Here is an 18,656-nt window from a genome sequence, read left to right on the forward strand (position 1 = left end):
TTTGAATTTTCATGTTGCTTTTCCATATCAATATGCTCAAAGCAGCTTACAACAGAACAAAAATGCAAATCGCTACATCAGTTAAAACTGAATACCAAATTTCAAAACATAATCCTACAGATAACTCAGTTTGGCTACATATCATTATAACTTTAAAGTTATCATAAAACAAACTATCAATCAATTAAAACATATAAATTAATGACAAATATAATAAAACATTCCAGTACAATCACATGTCAGCAATAAATATAACCAGTAACCACTGCATAGCAGTACTGTACTAAATGGTTCAAAAACGAATGAAGTGTATAAACATTTCCAGAGGCTAAACATGTTAAAATAAACACAGTTCCTCACAGATTGAACATATATTATAAAATACATAGCAATTTATAACTCTATACTATAAAGTATATCAAGAATTTATAGAGGCTAAAAGGTAAGGTGCACTCATTTCAAATCGGCTTGATTATCTAAAGTGCTCATATTAGTGAAATTATGTGGTGGTTGTCATGAGGGAAGACTTGCCTCCACCATGAGCTGAGTGAGTTACAGCTGCTCAGCTCCACTCCCTTGCCTCAGAGGTAATCAGTGGGTTCTGCTACCTAATTGGCAGAGGCTGAAGGGCAACACCAGGGAAGACCAAGGAGGTTAGGAAATGGCACCATTGGAACAGCATGCTATTTCTCTTCCAGACTATAGACTTGAGTTGAACGGAACCTCATTGGCTTCTGGGTGTACTAAGTACCTTAAAACAATGAAGCACTTGCAATCATGCCCAGAATGGAAATGGAGGAAGATATAATGTCTCCAGCTAATCATCAGGTGTGGTCCATTTTATGATCTATGGCAGCAACAGTGATGGCAAAGAGAGCTTTTTCTTCCACCACCATTGTAACTGCATTCAGTGTCAGTATTGTGCTGGGCTCCAGGATGATCAGGAAGAACTCTTAATCGTCCGTGGTATCTTGTTTGTAAAACACTTGGTAGATAAAATGGATTTTCACGTTTCCTGTCCTTACTTGGATGCCACATTAGTTCATACTATTGTATTTCCTCTAGTCTCCTCTTATCACCATTGCTTGAGTATGTTTTAGTTTTTTGTAGATTGAAGATTTGGACTTAGTGTCTGGAGATCTGCAGCTCACCACTTGCTTGGCCCGTGGCCTTTTTGTTTTATTATTTCTGGCCAAGAGAACAGGGTGGTGATAATAAACTGGATCTGAAAAGTAATATCTGTGAGAGACAATAGTTCCTGCCAGCTTGAATGAAGCGATGGTGAACCCACTTCTGAGAATTTTCTTTTTGGACCCAGAAGATCAAACAAATCACCCTGCTGCAAAAATTCCATTCTTAGGGAAGATGGTAGGCAGTACAGCTTCAGTCACTCTGGTAAATGCTAATTATTTAGAAACTTATTAGTCTGGCTTCATGCCCAATTTTGGGGAAGAGACCATTTTGGTTCCTTTGGTTGTCTGCCTTTGTATGGGTACTTGACAGGGAAAGTGCACCCCTCTTTATTCGCCTTGATCCCTTATACCATGATATCCTCCTGGAGTAACTATTCAGCTTAGAGGATGGTGGGAGTGGTGTATTTTGGTGGTCTGCTCCTGTCCGGTGGATAGGATTCAGAAGGTAGTGGTGGTGAATTGCCTGTTGACTCCATGGACGTTACCCTCCCCAGTCACAGCTATAATAAAACTTGGATTTCTCCATTGTTTTCTCTTGGCAAATGTCACTTTTGCTGTGGGAAACATCAGAAAATAACTTCCAAAATCAATCCCTGAAGCAGGATACTGAATGTGAGTCTCACTATTACAAGTTTGTGTCTCTCTAGCCTCCTCCATCCATCCACCCCATCTTTCCAGTGGAAGAGTGCCTGGAGGAAGGAGCAAAGTGTGACTTCCATGTTCCTCTTTATACCAATGGTGCCAGTGCTCTGCTGCTGTCATTCATTACACTCTTCTGCTGCTGGACACCCATTCCATCTAGAAATTGATCACCCCAGTCCCCTGCAATGATGCAGGCAGTCGTTCTTTCTAGCAGCACTACAGTTGGAGTGGGATGGTAGCTGCAACACTGAGCAGCAATTTCCAGAAGGTAGCTATGTTAGTTCATTGCAGCAAAAACAACAAAGAGTCCTTTGGCTCCTTTAAAGACTAACCAGCTTATCATATAAGCATTCATGGACTTGATTCATCAGATGCATGGAATGTTGCCTTGGAGCTGGCAGATATATATAAACGTGAGTGAAAGAAGAGAAAAATGTTAGCAGGGAGGTCAATGGGAAATGAAATGCGGGAAATGTAAACAATGAAAATTACATTGAAGCTGAAATGAATGTAAAATAATTACTCTGACAATACATAAAGTAGTGTATCTAGATGATAACTTTCCAATGCCAGGGTTTATGTTAATTCCTGTATGTGGTAAGATAAAAACCAGTATCTCAGTTCAAGCCATAGGTGATAGAATTGCACTTCTTTATAAATAATTATTTAGCTGTTTCATGCAGGATTCTTCTTTTGATGTTTCTTTGTTCAAACCTAGGTCAGCAACAGAGTGCCCTGGGAAGTTGAAATGTTCTCCTGTTAGTTTCTCAATTGGTTTCTCAGTCTTATACTTTTTAATGTTAGATTTGTATCTGGAATAAATTGATGTTATCAACACTACTTTGTGAATGGTCACTAATTATTTTATTGCTCTTCTGCCTTTTGCCTAAGATCAAGTGTAGTAATAGTATAATTATCACTGTGTGTGTTTCCTGCATTCTGTTTTCCTTTGACATTACTGCTAATATTTGTTTTCCTTCCTACACCCATACAGTAGGGCCCCGCTTACTGGAGTTCCATTTTGCTGCATTCCGCTCATGTGGCGGCTTTCAATTCGGGGAAATTCCACATTTTAAAGCCGATTTTGCACTTTTACGGCATTTTGCAACATTTTCGTGTGACGCAGCCCATTATAGTAAATGGGTTCCGCTTTACAGCGATTTCTGCTTTATGGCGGGGGCCTGCTCCCTAACCTGCCGTATTAGCGGGGCCCTACTGTATACTTGTCATCTCAAGATAAGATTTCATGCATCTGATGAAGTGCAACCTAGAGAACACTGTTTTATGCCATAATAAATTTGTTAGCCTTTAAGGTGTGCCACAAGAATCTTCACTGTTTTTACTGGGAAGTAGCAACTGCACACATGGACATCACCAAATGGTCAATATAGGAATCAAATTGGTTATATAATTGGTAGCAGATGGAGAAGTTCCATACTTTCTGCGAAAACAAGACGAGGAGCAGACTGCGGTACAGATCATGAACTGGTCGTATCAAAAATCAGAGTAAAGCTAAAGAAGAACAACAAAGCAATCATAATGCTAAAATACAATTTAAATAACATCCGCAAGGAATATAAAGATCTAATAAGGAACAGGTTTGAGGCTTTAAACTTAGTTGACAGAGAACCAGAAGAACTATGGAGTGAAGTCAGAGACATTATCAGGGAAGAATGCAAAAAGACCTCTAGTTAAAAAGAGAGAAAGACCTCAATGGATGACTGAAGGAACTCTTAAAATGGTTAAAGAGAGAAGGAAAGCAAAAGGAGATAGAAACACAGCCAGAACCCTAAATGCAACAATACAGCGACTAGTACATAGGGACAAAGAGAACTATTACAATTGTTATTGTATAGAAATAGAAGAGGACAACAAAAAGGGTAAAACAAGAGCCCTGTTCCAAAAGATTAGAGAAATGAAAGGGAAATTTAAACCAAGAGTAGGGATGTTGAATAATCAACAGGGGAACACACTGAATGACCGAGATGAAATAAAAGGTAGATGGAAGCAATACACTGAAGAACTCTATAAAAGAGATGCCAGGATGACAGATTCATTCATGGAGGGAACCATATGAGGAAGAACCAGAAATGTTAGAATGTGAGGTGAAAGATGCTCTTAAAATATTTGGAAGAAGCAACTCACCAGGAACGGATGGCATACCAAGAGATTTACTACAAGCTACTGAGACTGAATCTGTCCAAAATTTGACTAAATTTGTCAAGAAATATGGAAAACTAAACAATGGCCCAGAGACTGGAAGCGTTCCATATACATCCCAATTCCAAAGAAAGGGGATCCCAGGGAATGCAGTAATTATCAAATTATTGCCTTAGTATCCCATGCAAGTAAAGTAATGCCCAAGATTCTACAACAAAGGCTCTTACCATATATGGAGCGGGAAATGGCAGATGTCCAAGCTGGATTTAGAAAGGGAAGAGGCACCAGAGATCATATCGCAAGCATACGTTGGATAATGAAACAGATCAAGGAATTTTAGAAGAAAATCACCCTGTGCTTTATAGATTATAGCAAAGCCTATGACTGTGTAGATCATGAAAAACTATGGAATGCTTTAAAAGAAATGAGGGTGCCACAGCATCTAATTGTCCTGATGCACAACCTGTACTGTAAGGACAGAATATGGAAAAACCGATTGGTTCCCCATCGGAAAGGGTGTGAGACAGGGGTGTATTTTATCACCCTATTTGTTTAATCTATACACTGAACATATCATACGGAAAGCAGGATTGGACCAAGATGAAGGAGGTGTGAAAACTGGAGGGAGAAATATCAATAATTTAAGATATGCAGACGATACCCTACTACTAGCAGAAACCAGTAATGATTTGAAATGAATGCTGATGGAAGCTAAAGAGGAAAGCGCAAAAGCAGGACTACAGCTGAACATCAAAAAGACTCAAGTAATGACAACAGAAGATTTATGTAACTTCAAAGTTGACAATGAGGACATTGAACTTGTCAAGGATTATTAATACCTTGGCACAGTCATTAATCAAAATGGAGACAATAGTCTAGAAATTAGAAGAAGGCTAGGACTGGGGAGGGCAGCTATGAGAGAACTAGAAAAGGTCCTCAAATGCAAAGATGTATCACTGAATACTAAAGTCAGGATCATTCACACCATGGTATTCCCGATTTCTGTGTATGGATGTGAAAGTTGGACAGTGAAAAAAGTGGATAAGAGAAAAATCAACTAATTTGAAATGTGGTGTTGGAGGAGAGCTTTGCGCATACCATGGACTCCGAAAAAGACAAATAATTGAGTGTCAAAACAAATTAAACCAGAACTATCCCTAGAAGCTAAAATGATGAAACTGAGGTTATCATACTTTGGACACATCATGAGAAGACATGATTCATTAGAAAAGACAATAATGCATGGAAAAACAGAAGGAAGTAGAAAAAGAGGAAGGCCAAACAAGAGATGGATTGATTCCATCAAGGAAGCCACAGACCTGAACGTACAAGATCTGAACAGGGTGGTTCATGACAGATGCTCTTGGAGGTCACTGATTCATAGGGTCACCATAAATCGTAATTGACTTGAAGGCACATAACAACTACAAAACAACAATAGGTGAGCTGTATAACCATTTCTTCTGAATATTAGAGAAACTTCAGTGTGGAGATGTATATAGTACCAGATATGTCAATATTATAATTTTTAAATGATGATTTTTTAATTAACATTATTAATGAATAAACTGACTAAAAACCTGACCATTGATTTGAAGTTCTTTAATTGTGTTGTAGCCTTTGTATTTTTGGTAAAAGTAAAATATGTAACTTGTCCCTCAGGTCCTTCTCCATGCCTGAGGACTGGAAAGTGGCAAATGTAGTGCCAATATTCAAAAAGGGATCCAGAGGGGATCCCGGAAATTACAGGGCAGTTAGCTTAACTTCTATCCCTGGAAAACTGGTAGAAAGTATTATCAAAGCTAGATTAACTAAGCACATAGAAGAACAAGCTTTGCTGAAGCAGAGCCAGCATGGCTTCTGCAAGGGAAAGTCCTGTCTCAGTAACCTATTAGAATTCTTTGAGAGTGTCAACAAGCATATAGATAGAGGTGATCCAGTGGACATAGTGTACTTAGACTTTCAAAAAGCGTTTGACAAGGTACCTCACCAAAGACTTCTGAGGAAGCTTAGCAGTCATGGAATAAGAGGAGAGGTCCTCTTATGGATAAGGAATTGGTTAAGAAGCAGAAAGCGGACAGTGGTAATAAACGGACAGTTCTCCCAATGGAGGGCTGTAGAAAGTGGAGTCCCTCGAGGATCGGTATTGGGACCTGTACTTTTCAACTTGTTCATTAATGACCTAGAATTAGGAGTGAGCAGTGAAGTGGCCAAGTTTGCTGACGACACTAAATTGTTCAGGGTTGTTAAAACAAAAAGGGATTGCGAAGAGCTCCCAAAAGACCTCTCCAAACTGAGTGAATGGGCAGAAAAATGGCAAATGCAATTCAATATAAACAAGTGTAAAATTATGCATGTTGGAGCAAAAAAATCTGAATTTCACATATATGCTCATGGGGTCTGAACTGGCGGTGACCGACCAGGAGAGAGACCTCGGGGTTGTAGTGGACAGCACGATGAAAATGTCAACCCAGTGTGCGGCAGCTGTGAAAAAGGCAAATTCCATGCTAGCGATAATTAGAAAAGGTATTGAAAATAAAACAGCCGATATCATAATGCCGTTGTATAAATCTATGGTGTGGCCGCATTTGGAATACTGTGTACAGTTCTGGTCGCCTCATCTCAAAAAGGATATTATAGAGTTGGAAAAGGTTCCGAAGAGGGCAACCAGAATGATCAAGGGGATGGAGCGACTCCCTTACGAGAAAAGGTTGCAGCATTTGGGGTTTGTTACTTTAGAGAAAAGGCGGGTCAGAGGAGACATGATAAAAGTGTATAAAATTATGCCTGGCATTGAGAAAGTGGATAGAGAAAAGTTCTTCTCCCTCTCTCATAATACTAGAACTCGTGGATATTCAAAGAAGCTGAATGTTGGAAGATTCAGGACAGACAAAAGGAAGTACTTCTTTACTCAGCGCATAGTTAAACTATGGAATTTGCTCCCACAAGATGCAGTAATGGCCACCAGCTTGGATGGCTTTAAAAGAAGATTAGACAAATTCGTGGAGGACAGGGCTATCAATGGCTACTAGCCATGATGGCTGTGCTGTGCCACCCTAGTCAGAGGCAGCATGCTTCTGAAAACCAGTTGCCGGAAGCCTCAGGAGGGGAGAGTGTTCTTGCACTCGGATCCTGCTTGCGGGCTTCCCCCAGGCACCTGGTTGGCCACTGTGAGAATGCTGGATTAGATGGGCCACTGGCCTGATCCAGCAGGCTCTTCTTATGTTCTTATGTGTCCCCGCACTTACAGTGCGAGTCGTTTTCCGACTCTTAGGGTGTCGTCTTGTGACGTTTACTAGGCAGACCGTATATATGTGGTGGGATTGCCAGTTCCTTCCTGAGTATTTTTGGTACTCAGTGGTAAATTACATCTATAATATTTAGATTTCATATGAAGATACCTTTTAAACAACAAGCCTGTAGGACTAGGATCTTTTTGTTGTCCCCATAGGGGCAATGCATTTGTGTTTTAGCAAGAAGTAGTACAATGTGCAAATTGGAGATTTTTACATGAGGAACATACAGATATGGGATTATATCCTATTGTACCTTTTCATTCACAGAAGACTCTTTGATCGGTGTGGGCATCTGTGAATTTATTATTATTATTATTATTATTGTTATTGGTTTTAGCTATGGGTGGGTTCGGTTTCGTTTTATATTGTAGTTCTTGGGTTTTCATGTAGTTTGTATGTTGTATTTTACTTGATCTTGTATGCTGCCTAGAGTGGCCGCTTGTGCAGCCAGATAGGCGGCCTAGAAATAAATTTATTATTATTATTATTATTATTTCCATTTATAGACTTTCCCTATGTAACACCCCATGTGCTCTGTCATCTGCTCCAAAGGATTAGGGGACAGAGGAAGCTTGTCCATTAGGGCAATTGGAACACTGCCCCACAGACCTCAGTCTGCCATCAACCAGCTGCCACCTGCCTGCTTACTTTCAACAAGCCAGGGGGCAGCTCTGACTGCCATTGGCTGTGACTCCACCTACTGTTGGTCTCCATGCCTTCCTCTCTACCAGTCCCAATGAGTACCAGCCCACCACTGTTAGGTGACACTTTGAAATAGCTTAGGAGGTGGCACAATGGGATGAAGGAGAAAGGGGAAATTTTCAAAAGCCACCTCCCTCTTCCTTCCATTCACAGCAAAGAGCCTTTTATGAGCAGAGATCAACCCTTTTTCTGACATTACAAAAAGGCAGTTTTTGTCTTTGAAATGTATTCCTTTAAGTCAGCTGAAAGGTTTTTTAGAAAATATGCTTCAGTAATAAATTGTGTTCCACTAATAAATTCTATGTATTTATCTGTGGTTTTCAGCAAAATCCTCAACCTTCAGTTGGTGAGAGTTACTTCATCACATAGGTTTGTCTTCCACAGAACTGAGGGGGAAGAATCTTCTCTATAAAGCCAGTTAATCACAAAGTTTTCTTTGTAGCTTGAAATATTTTCCCTTTGGATATATCCCTTAAATATTAAATTAGGTAGGCCTACATTTTAGTGACTAATTCCAATATAAGTTTTAGATAAAAGCTACCTTATCCAAGCTGATTGTACAGAATTTTGTATTAGGTGGGCATCTTTAGCTGTCATTTTGAACTCTTCATTTTTTCTTGTCATTAGCATTATAAACTACACTTGCATCTTTTCAAAGAATATGGCACAGTTCTTTAAAACCATCCAGCTACTGGGGGGGGGATTTGTTTTTTGACTTCTCAACTTGTTTTTTCTTGCCTGAATTAACATGGAAAGTTTTGCTTCACTGCTTTTTTTTAATATGGTGTTGAGAATTTACAAAACATTTTCTTTTCTAATAGGGGTTAAGATATGTGCTGCTTACAATATAGTAACAAAGATGGGGAAAATATGGCTCCACAGGTGTGGTTCGACCAACTCTCATCAGCCCCAACCAGCATGGCTAATAGTCAGGATTATTGTCCTGCCCAGAGCCTGAGACACAAGATGGAGATGAGGCTTGGTTTAATTCTCGCTTTATTAGAGTGATGCTTCATAAACCTGTCTGCTCCAGCTCACTACGTTCCCTAGCTAAGCTACCTAATTAGTCTCTGCAGCATGTGGGGAGAGTTGAATCAGCACTGGAGCCTGGGCAGGCACCTGCTTAAGTAGGGAAGGTCTTCGCCTGTAAACGATGGCTCCTCCGAAGTTCCACCCTCTCAAGGACGTTTTTGTCACACCATCTTGCGTGGGGTGAGGGGGGTGAGCCTCCAATGGCCCATCTGACAGCGGGGCTGTGATAGGCAATGGCTCGACTTCAGGGAGCAGGAAGCTGGTTGGCTAGGAAGCGTTTGAAATACCAGGTGGGGATTCCTGTGGGGGCATGGTTGGTGCGCGTGAGGGGTTGCTTCCCAACGGCTCAGGCAGGGGGCTCGCAGGCAGAGCAGGAACTGCCTTGATGGGGGGGCTGGCCAAGGGAGTCTGCAGGCTGACTGCGCTCTCCCTTCCTTCAGTGCTTCCAGGGACCTCATCTTCATCTGACTCCTCTCCCTGAGCTAACTCCTGGTGCACCTGGGGCGCAACATCATCTCCTCCCTCCATGCACCATCTCGCCCCACCCCCTGGGCTTGCGCTTGTCCAGGTAAGCATCATGGAAGTCCCTCACCAAGTCCGGCACATGAATGTCGTCGGCTGATTCCCACAAACACTCCATCTGGTTGTATCCCTTCCAGTGAATCAAATATTCCGTGAGTCCAAAATCTGCTCCACTTCATATTCCTCTTGTCCGTTCACCGCGATGGGGGGGCGGAGGCACCTCTGGCATTCTGTGGGGTTTCGGGTGGTGTTCCAGAGTAAGCAGGGAGTGATGAAACACGGTGTGTATTGAAGAATGGAGGCAGTCTCAGATGAAAAGCCACTGGATTGATCTGAGCCTCCACCTCAAAGGGCCCCACCTTTTGATCTTCTAACTTATGGCAGTGCCCCCGTGTAGGCAGGTAACATGTGGACATCCACACCCTGTCTCCCACGTGGATTACGGCCTCTCCTGTCGATGTTGGTCTGTAGCTCTCTTATAGTCCGCCTTTGCCCTCTCTAACTGTTCCTTTAACAGCTGCTGCATTGCCTGGAGCTCTTGCACGAAGTCTTTGGCTGCCGGAACGGAGGGGTTGCTGCTCAGGGGCAGTATCCCAGGTTGACAAAGAATGGAGCCTGTTGCGTGGTAGTGTGCACTGTGTTGTAAGCAAACTCCACTAGAGGCAAAAAGGACACCCAGTTGTCCTGCTGGAGTTGACATAACAGCGGAGATATTGCTCTAACGTGGCATTCACTCTCTCAGTCTGACCGTCCGTCTGCAGGCAATGAGTCGACGACAGTCTTAGTTTGCTCTGCAGCAGTTGCCACAAGGCACGCCAAAACCAAGCCGTAAACTGTGTCCCTCGGTCTGAAACTAAACTGTCTGGGAAGCCGTGCAATCTGTACACATGCTGCACATACAGTTGAGCTGTGTCTCGTGCATTTGGGAGTCCTATGCACGCCATTTTATTTATTTATTTATTGTATTTATATACCGCCCCATAGCTGAAGCTCTCTGGGCGGTTTACAGAAACTAAAAACATTAAAAACAAATATACAAATTTAAAACACATCTTTTAAAAACAATTTAAAACACAATTTAAAAAATTTAAAACAATTTAAAAACATTTTAGTAAAAGCATCCACCAACAACAAGGGAAGGTCAGTGATAAAGTCCATAGTTACCATCTGCCAAGGACCCTGGTGGGTAGGGAGTGGCCGTTCCGTGATGTGTTTAGCTCTGGCACAGGTGGGGCAGGACTGGACATAGCTCTCCACCTCCCCCTTCATACGGGGCCACCAAAACTCCCTGGTGACTGATTGCAAGGTTTTGAAGACTTCAAAGTGCCCAGCAGTGGAGGCGTCATGACACTGATGCAGGACCTTGGCTCTCACGTCTCTGGGGACACGTACATGGTATCATGATGATACAGCACCCCCCCTTCTGCACTTCCAGTAGGCTACTCCTCTAACTCTGAGCGCTTCTCCTGGACAAACAGATCTTGTTCTTGCACCATCCGCAGATCCTCCACCCAGGAGTCCTGGCCCACTCTTGCCACCATCTTTTCAAGGGGTATGATCAGTTGCGGCGGTCTCGGAGTCTGATTCTCCAGGTATTCTGGTTTGCGGGACAGGGCATCTGCTCACTTATTCTGCGCCTAAGGAATGTAATGGATCTTGAAGTGGAAGCAAACGAAGAACTGCGCCCAGCGCACGGGCAATGTGGAGGCTCTCCAGGTTCCGATGGTTGGTGCGCACCTCAGTCTCGTGCTGTGCTCCTTCCAAAAGGTGTCGCCAAGTTTCAAACGCATCCCGAATGGCCAGCAACTCCTTTTCCCACATGGTGTAATTTTGCTGTGAACCTGTCAGCTTCCGCAAAAAGTAAGCTCATGGTCTCAGACACACACCCCGTGCTGGTTGTAAAAGCACCACACTGATGGCCTCGTCTGACGCATCCGTCTCCACCACAAAGGAGTGTGCTGGGTTCGCTTGTTGCAGTATGGGCTCCGAGGCGAACTGCACCTTCAGCTCCTTGAAGGCTCCTTGAAGGCTCCTTGCGCAGCATCAGTCCAGTGAAAGGGATCCGGCCCTTTCAGGCAGTCTGTGAGGGGTGCAGTCTTGTCAGAATAATTAGCAATGAACCGATGGTAGTAATTGGCGAACCCCAGGAATCGCTGAAGGTCTTTCTTTGTTTTGGGCGGCTTCAGGGAGCAAGAAGCTGGTTGGCTGGGAAGCCTTTGAAGTGCCAGGTGGGGATTGCTGTGGGGGTGTAGTTGGCACGCGGAAGGGGTCGCTTCCCAATGGCTCAGGCGGGGGGCTCGCAGGGGGAGCAGGAACTGCCTTGATGGGGGGGCTGGCTGAGGGAGTCTGCGGGCTGACTGCGCTCTCCCTTCCTTCAATGCTCCCGGGGACCTCATCTTCATCTGACTCTTCTCCCTGAGCTAACTCCTGGTGCAGTTATGGCCCACCCAGGTATTGGACTACATGTTTTTACCAGAAGCCGTTTGAAAACAAGGTTTCTGAAATTGTATCAGGGGTCAAATATCTCTCTGTTCCCCTCTCCTCTTCATGGATCTTCATAGGAAAACATTGATCCAGAGCTTCATCTGAGCTACAGTGTATCCATGGAGCTCCCATTGAGCAGTGGCTTCCCTGTTCATTGGTTTTAGAGAGGCCATTTCACATGAATGGTGGATATGTGCTTGCACAGCTGTCCATGATATATCAAAGGGAAGGATATCCATTGTATACATGAGAACTTTTGTGCACCAAGGGAGCTTGTGGGTCAGGCCAAATTTTACCAGTCTATGGTCCTAGCAAACTACTAAACCAATTCCATGTAGAATAATATTAAATAGGTCCATGAAACCAGAGGAATAATTGGTTTTTAATCTCTCTTCCTTTCTTTTTTAAAATATCCAGAGCTCTAGAAATTTTCTTAAGTGCCTGGAGTTGCAGGGGAGGGCAGTCGTAAAGGTGGTTTGTGAAATGTTGTCATTTACTCTAGTTTTTGAAAGTTGGAGTAACTACCAAGCCTAATAGTAATTACAGTTACTATTCTGTGCATAGTTGTCATGTTTCTTTCTATGCGGTGCTTTCTGTAACTTATTATCAGTTTTCTGGTCATTTGTATTTGTTTAAGATTCTATATTGTATAAGGCAAAAACTTTTAATAGGGGGTTGGGAAACAAACCACGAGAGGCCTTGAACCAATGTCCTCTGAAATATGCTGGTTTTTGTATCTCTTTTTTTTTTTAATTGTCTTGATCGGCTACAAGGTTTCCAAAAGCAACAGTAGGGTAATGGACATCTTGGCTGTTTTATGTCCTTCACTTGAATTGAACTGATTGAGCTGAAATTGTCAATACCACCACTTCTCTTTGTCAAGTAACGACCCGTGTGAAATGTTACATTGATCCCACAGCAGAAGAGAGGCTTCATGTGTTAGCTTCTGTCGGATAAGATTCTATTAACAGATCTGTCCACTCATTTTCAGAAGCTGCCATTAGCAGTAATTCCTATGACAGCTCTTGGTGCATGAGCTGGAAACTCGCTGCTTCAGACCTAGCCTCAGCCATAAACTAGGTAACCTTATCTTTCAGCCTCCGCTCTTTCCCTCCTCACTGGTTCTGATAATACTGTCAACCACTGAGTAGTTGTAGTAATCACTGAATATGTATCTGAAGAATTTTGAACAACTAAAATACTGAGCTCCTGCCACATTGTAATAACTTGTAATACACTGGCTTCAGTTATTGATTACGGATTATGGATTTAGTTTGTACGTGTTAAAGCTCACCTAATTTGGATGTAGTAAATGCTTGTAGTAAGCCATATTCTGGCCCATGACATTACTAAATACAGGCTCTTGTTAAGACTGGAGATGACTGCTTCCTATGTCAACTCTGGACATGGTTTGAATAATATGTTTTGCCATCCTTAATACATGTTGATGTATTTTTATAACATTCTGGCTCATGTACTTTTAAATAGATTACTTTTTAAAATTCATACAAGCTTAGCAACAGATGGCTGATGTAGTATGCAGTATTCGAAATCACGGTAACTAAGGAAAATTCATTTGTTTAGGTATATTCAGAAAGTGTCTTTCCACTTCGTAGGACATCAGTACAAACCTGATCACTTTTCTTGAGGACACTTTTCACAGTTCATAACCAGATTCAAGTGCATGTTAATTACTGATTTTGAAATACTGCATCTCCTAGGCTTTAAGGTGGTTCTGTTTTAATTAGGTCCCACTTCAAGCTGTCAAACTGCTATTGTTACAAGAGTATTACCACTCCTGCCACCCACATGATATTTTCCCCCAGTGCAGTTACACAGTGTGGAAGAACGGAGAGAATATGCTAAGATGTAGCTGAAGAGGGGAAATTTCTCCTATTGAGCTTTCTCTTTGCTCTGCGAATAGGTGAACTCTAATGATTTAAACTCCACACAGGCCAAGCATGCAGTAAATGCTTTTTGAGGTAACTTTCATTTGAGTAAGCAAGGTTTGTACTGATTAACCTCTTAATCTGTTTGTTTTAGTGTTTCCACATGTAACGCCCAAAGGAATAAATGGCATTGACTTTAAAGGGGAAGCTATAACTTTCAAGGCAACAACAGCTGGAATCCTTGCTACACTTTCTCATTGTATTGAGCTAATGGTAAAACGTGAAGAGAGCTGGCAGAAAAGATTGGATAAGGTAAGATTTCACAGCTTTCCTAAGGATTAAATTGTGTGTGTTTGTCTTCAGGTATACTGAGGATGGTTATATATTTACGTGCAGTTATGTACCTTAAGGATGAATTTGACAAACGCTTTTAAAAAAAACTTTTAAAATGTCAGCCTTTCCTTTGTCATGGTCATGTTATTGAGCATATATATCACACGTTGTGTTTCGGTTCTCCATCCACAGACCTGATTACAGTCTGTTGCTGTTGTTTGTGTGAAGTGCATTTCTTACAAACTGATATTTAAGTAGTTTAAAATAGGATTAAAACATAAGCTTCAGAAATAATTTTTGAATCTTATGGGGAACCAAGAAAAACCTTTACCCTACGTGAGGCATACTGTTCATTTGTGAATAGTGTTACATAGTTGTGAAGTGTATTGTAACTCTTTATGCTGGGCTGAGAGTATTTGGCTGTTGCTGAACCTGAAACAAACCAGGTACAAAGTGACCCCCTGAATTCCACAAATTCTCCCCTCCTACTACAGGCCCACCTCTTCACTTTCTTAACCTTAACAAGTGCAGAAAGTAACCTATGTTACTTTTTCTGGACAATCTTGCTGTTGCTCCTGCCTCTTGGTGCTTTTCAAAATAGCAGCCATTTTATTGGCTTAAGTTTAAGGGAATAAGTTGCACTCTAAAATGGGTTCATAGGAATGCAATTGTAGTAGATACCATTACATTCCTAGACTCTTGCGGCAAATGGTTATAACCAACTTTTTCATTTTTCTCTATAATGTTGAACTTCTTTATTGCAACCAAAGGCCTCTTCCTGAAGGGTAATAACAGTATAGCATTTCTTAGTTTCTGTTTCATTTTTAATTGCTATATGGTCTTTTAGTTAGTTGAAGGCTAACATTCCAATTGTTCCTATAGCTTTCATCATGACACCATTTCTTTCTTTTACCATTTTCAATAACCCAATAGTCTGCTGTGCCTCTGTATCTTATGGTATGATATAGTAATTTATGAAAATGCTATCGGATAGTGTTCAGTGTTTGTTTCAGTGTTTGTTTCGGAATAAACTTCTGTCTTTGTATGTATTCTTACAGGAAATTGAAAAAAGGAGGCGAATAGAAGAAGCCTACAAAAATGCTATGACAGAGCTTAAAAAAAAGTCTCATTTTGGAGGGCCAGATTATGAGGTATGAACTGGTATGCTGTAGCTCTGTTCATAGGCTATACATTGGTGGTGTTCCTCCAGTAAGGTAGCCCTGAAGAAAATACCAGAAGACCAGGCAGTGCAGTTTAAATATTTATCTTTTCATTATTTACCCTGACTCTTGAATACCTGGAAGCAAAGTTTCAGATCAAACTTCCTGAGCATCAAGAAAGGTTATGACTTTGTACTGTTTAAAACTCAGTAGCTTAAAAACCATTCTTGCTAAAACCTTTCCCTTAGTTTTTAATCAGTTGATAATCAAAAGGGAGTATTCCCAGTGCAATCAATTGTTCTGTTTCTCATGCTAAGTCTCATTAAATATAACAAGGATGAAGCAAGTATAGCTGTAAATTATGGCCCTGAAGGCAAAATGTCCTACCTTTCCACTTTAGCAGATTTTACATCAGCTTGAATTGACTGTAAAGATTTTTTTGAAGGAAAGGGATGTGGCTGGAAGCATTATAATTCTTTATCTGCTATGCAGGTGAGCCAGTTATGTCCCAGTCCTGTGATGATAACAAATATTGCTAACAAATCTGCTCCTGAGAGTATGAAGAATCTTTGGAATAGTGTGAAGGTTTTACAGCTAAGATTTTGAATAAAGCCATTATCTAGAGTGGTAAGAAAGCTTGACGATTGTCCATCCTAAATCAGGGTTCTGTTCTAATTACCTAGAACATGTGCTCATACAAATAGGAAATACATTTAATGTTTGGTTGGCATGTTGGTGCTCAAATACTATTCAGATGTACTGTTGCTACTGCAGCTCTTTATGCTATATCAGAGACAGCACTGGGAAGGATGTGTATTAGGGTTGCTAGGTGTCCGGTTTTTGCCCAGAGACTCAAGATTTTGGGGGTCCTGTCTGGGTCTCAGGGTAAGTCACCTTAATCTCCGGACACTCAGCTTTCATTTTTTTAAAAAATAAATTTCTAGGTGGCCTGGTTCTTGAGATATACAGTAGGGCCCTGCTTATACGGCGGGTTCCGTTCTGGACCCCCGCCGTAAAGCGGAAAACACCGTAAAGCGGAACTCCATTGACTTGAATGGGCCGCATTGTGTGAAAATGATGCCAAAACGGCGCAAAAGGGGGAAAAACCCTTTAAATTGGAAAACGAAAGGTGCCGCATCAGCGGAACGCCTTAAAGTGGAAATCCGCAAAGCAGGGCCCTACTGTACACCAAAATGTCTGCATCCCCTCCCCGCAATTTCTGTTGAACGAGCTCATAGCTGGCTACTCTAACCCCGCCCATTTAAGTTTATAGCCAATAAGTGTTGATCTCCAGATAGTACCAAGACCACATTGCGTAGGTGCTGCCACATTAAAGGACTAATTTCTTGCAAGGCCTGAAAGCTGTTGTTTCATAAATTGAGTAAGTATATAGTTTTCAGTCTTTTTCTCTCATACATGCAGAATTCAAACAAGTTTAAATTTTCTTGGGCTGTTGAAGAGGGCAGGGTTTTGAAAACCTTCCCAACATGAAGCTTTAATCCAGTAGTGGCTTTTCTGGGAGTAAAGCTGCAATGCTAATCATGCATACCTGGAGTACACCCCATTGAATTCAATAGGACTTACTTTTGAGTAGACATGGTTAGGATTGTGCTGTAAATTAATGGGCTTTTGAGTGAACATAGCAAAAGATTATCTTTGTGTAAACCCCATTGAATTCAATAGGACTTAACTTTGAGTAGACATGGTTAGGATTATGCTATAAATTAATGGGGCTTTTGAGTGAATTTATTTATTTATTTATTGGATTTATTAGACACCCATCTGGCAGGTTGTCCCACCACTCTGGGCAACGTACAGTAAAAATATATAATATACTCAATATAAAAACATATACACAGAAATTAAACATAGTGAACATAGCAAAAGATTTTCTTTGTGTTGTAAATCTGCCTCCCCCCCTCTAATCCTATCTTTTAAAGCAATTAGGCAGGGCTTACATGCTTTTATTATGTAGGAAACTGATACTGATTTTACTTTTTTTAAAAAAAAATCTGCAATGACCAACTGGTTTTGACAAACTATTATATGGGGTGTGTGTATTTTTATATTTCCTGTGTGTTTGTGTGTGTGTATGGAGTCTTCCCAACAACCCTGTGAGGTAGGGTTGGTGATTGCAAACCAAGGCAGCTCACAACAAGAAACAAATCCCTTTAAAATCCAATAACCATAAATACAAGTATAAACAGTTGCAAAACAGCTTAAAGTGGCATGATTCTGAAGTTTGGGGTGGGTGAGTGAAGTTTCTTATTACTTGAGATTGCAGTTGTGCACACTTCCCTGTTTGAGTAAGCCCCATTGAATACATTAGGACTTGCTTCTGAGTAAACAAACATAGGCTTGCACTACAAATATCTTCAGTGGTTGTGTAAATAATAAACATCTTTGACAGTCATGCTTATGTAAATATTTCATCATTTAAAGCACATGACTTCCCCTAAATAATCCTGGGAAGTGTAGTTTCCCCCTCAGTTATTGTTCCCACTACCCTTAACAAACTACAGTTCCCATAATGCTGTGGTGTGATTCATGTGCTTCAAATGTGTGTTGAATGTGCATTAATGAATGGTGTGTATCTGCTCTAGGTATGATGTGCATTCATTAGTGAACTGAAAAGTATGATTTTAAAAGATACTTTTAGCTCAGTGGTGAGTGAGGCATATGCTTTGCGTACAAAGGTCCAAAATTAGTTTCTGGAAAAGACTATTGCCTGGAATCATGGAGACCCAATGCTAGTCCATGTCATCAGTACTGGACTTTGTTGTTGTTGTTTATGTGCCTTCAAGTCAATTACAATTTATGGCGACCCTATGAATCAGTGACCTCCAAGAGCATCTGTCATGAACCACCCTGTTCAGATCTTGTAAGTTCAGGACTGTGGCTTCCTTGATGGAATCAATCCATCTCTTGTTTGGCCTTCCTCCTTTTCTACTCCCTGCTGATATTCCCAGCATTATTGTCTTTTCTAATGAATCATGTCTTCTCATGATGTGTCCAAAGTATGATAACCTCAGTTTCATCATTTTAGCTTCTAGTGACAGTTCTGGTTTAATTTGTTCTAACACCCAATTATTTGTCTTTTTCGCAGTCCATGGTATCTGCAAAGCTCTCCTCCAATACCACATTTCAAATGAGTTGATTTTTCTTTTATCCACTTTTTTCACTGTCCAACTTTCACATCCATACATAGAGATTGGGAATACCATGGTCTGAATGATCCTGACT

At 41.2% G+C, this 18,656-nt stretch overlaps 1 protein-coding gene across 2 annotated transcripts in view; it reads left to right on the top strand.

Annotated features, from left to right (window-relative positions):
- Positions 1–18,656, top strand: part of CERT1 (ceramide transporter 1) — a 144,659-nt gene that overhangs the window by 77,382 nt on the left and 48,621 nt on the right. For both annotated transcript variants that reach the window (XM_061620535.1, XM_061620527.1), the window contains exons 7-8: positions 14,075–14,232; positions 15,312–15,404. In XM_061620535.1, the coding sequence (XP_061476519.1) occupies positions 14,075–14,232; positions 15,312–15,404 (251 nt within the window). The remainder of the gene's footprint in view (positions 1–14,074; positions 14,233–15,311; positions 15,405–18,656) is intronic.

The sequence above is a fragment of the Rhineura floridana genome, chromosome 1, assembly GCF_030035675.1.
Source record: "Rhineura floridana isolate rRhiFlo1 chromosome 1, rRhiFlo1.hap2, whole genome shotgun sequence".
NCBI classification, from domain to species: Eukaryota; Metazoa; Chordata; class Lepidosauria; order Squamata; family Rhineuridae; genus Rhineura; species Rhineura floridana.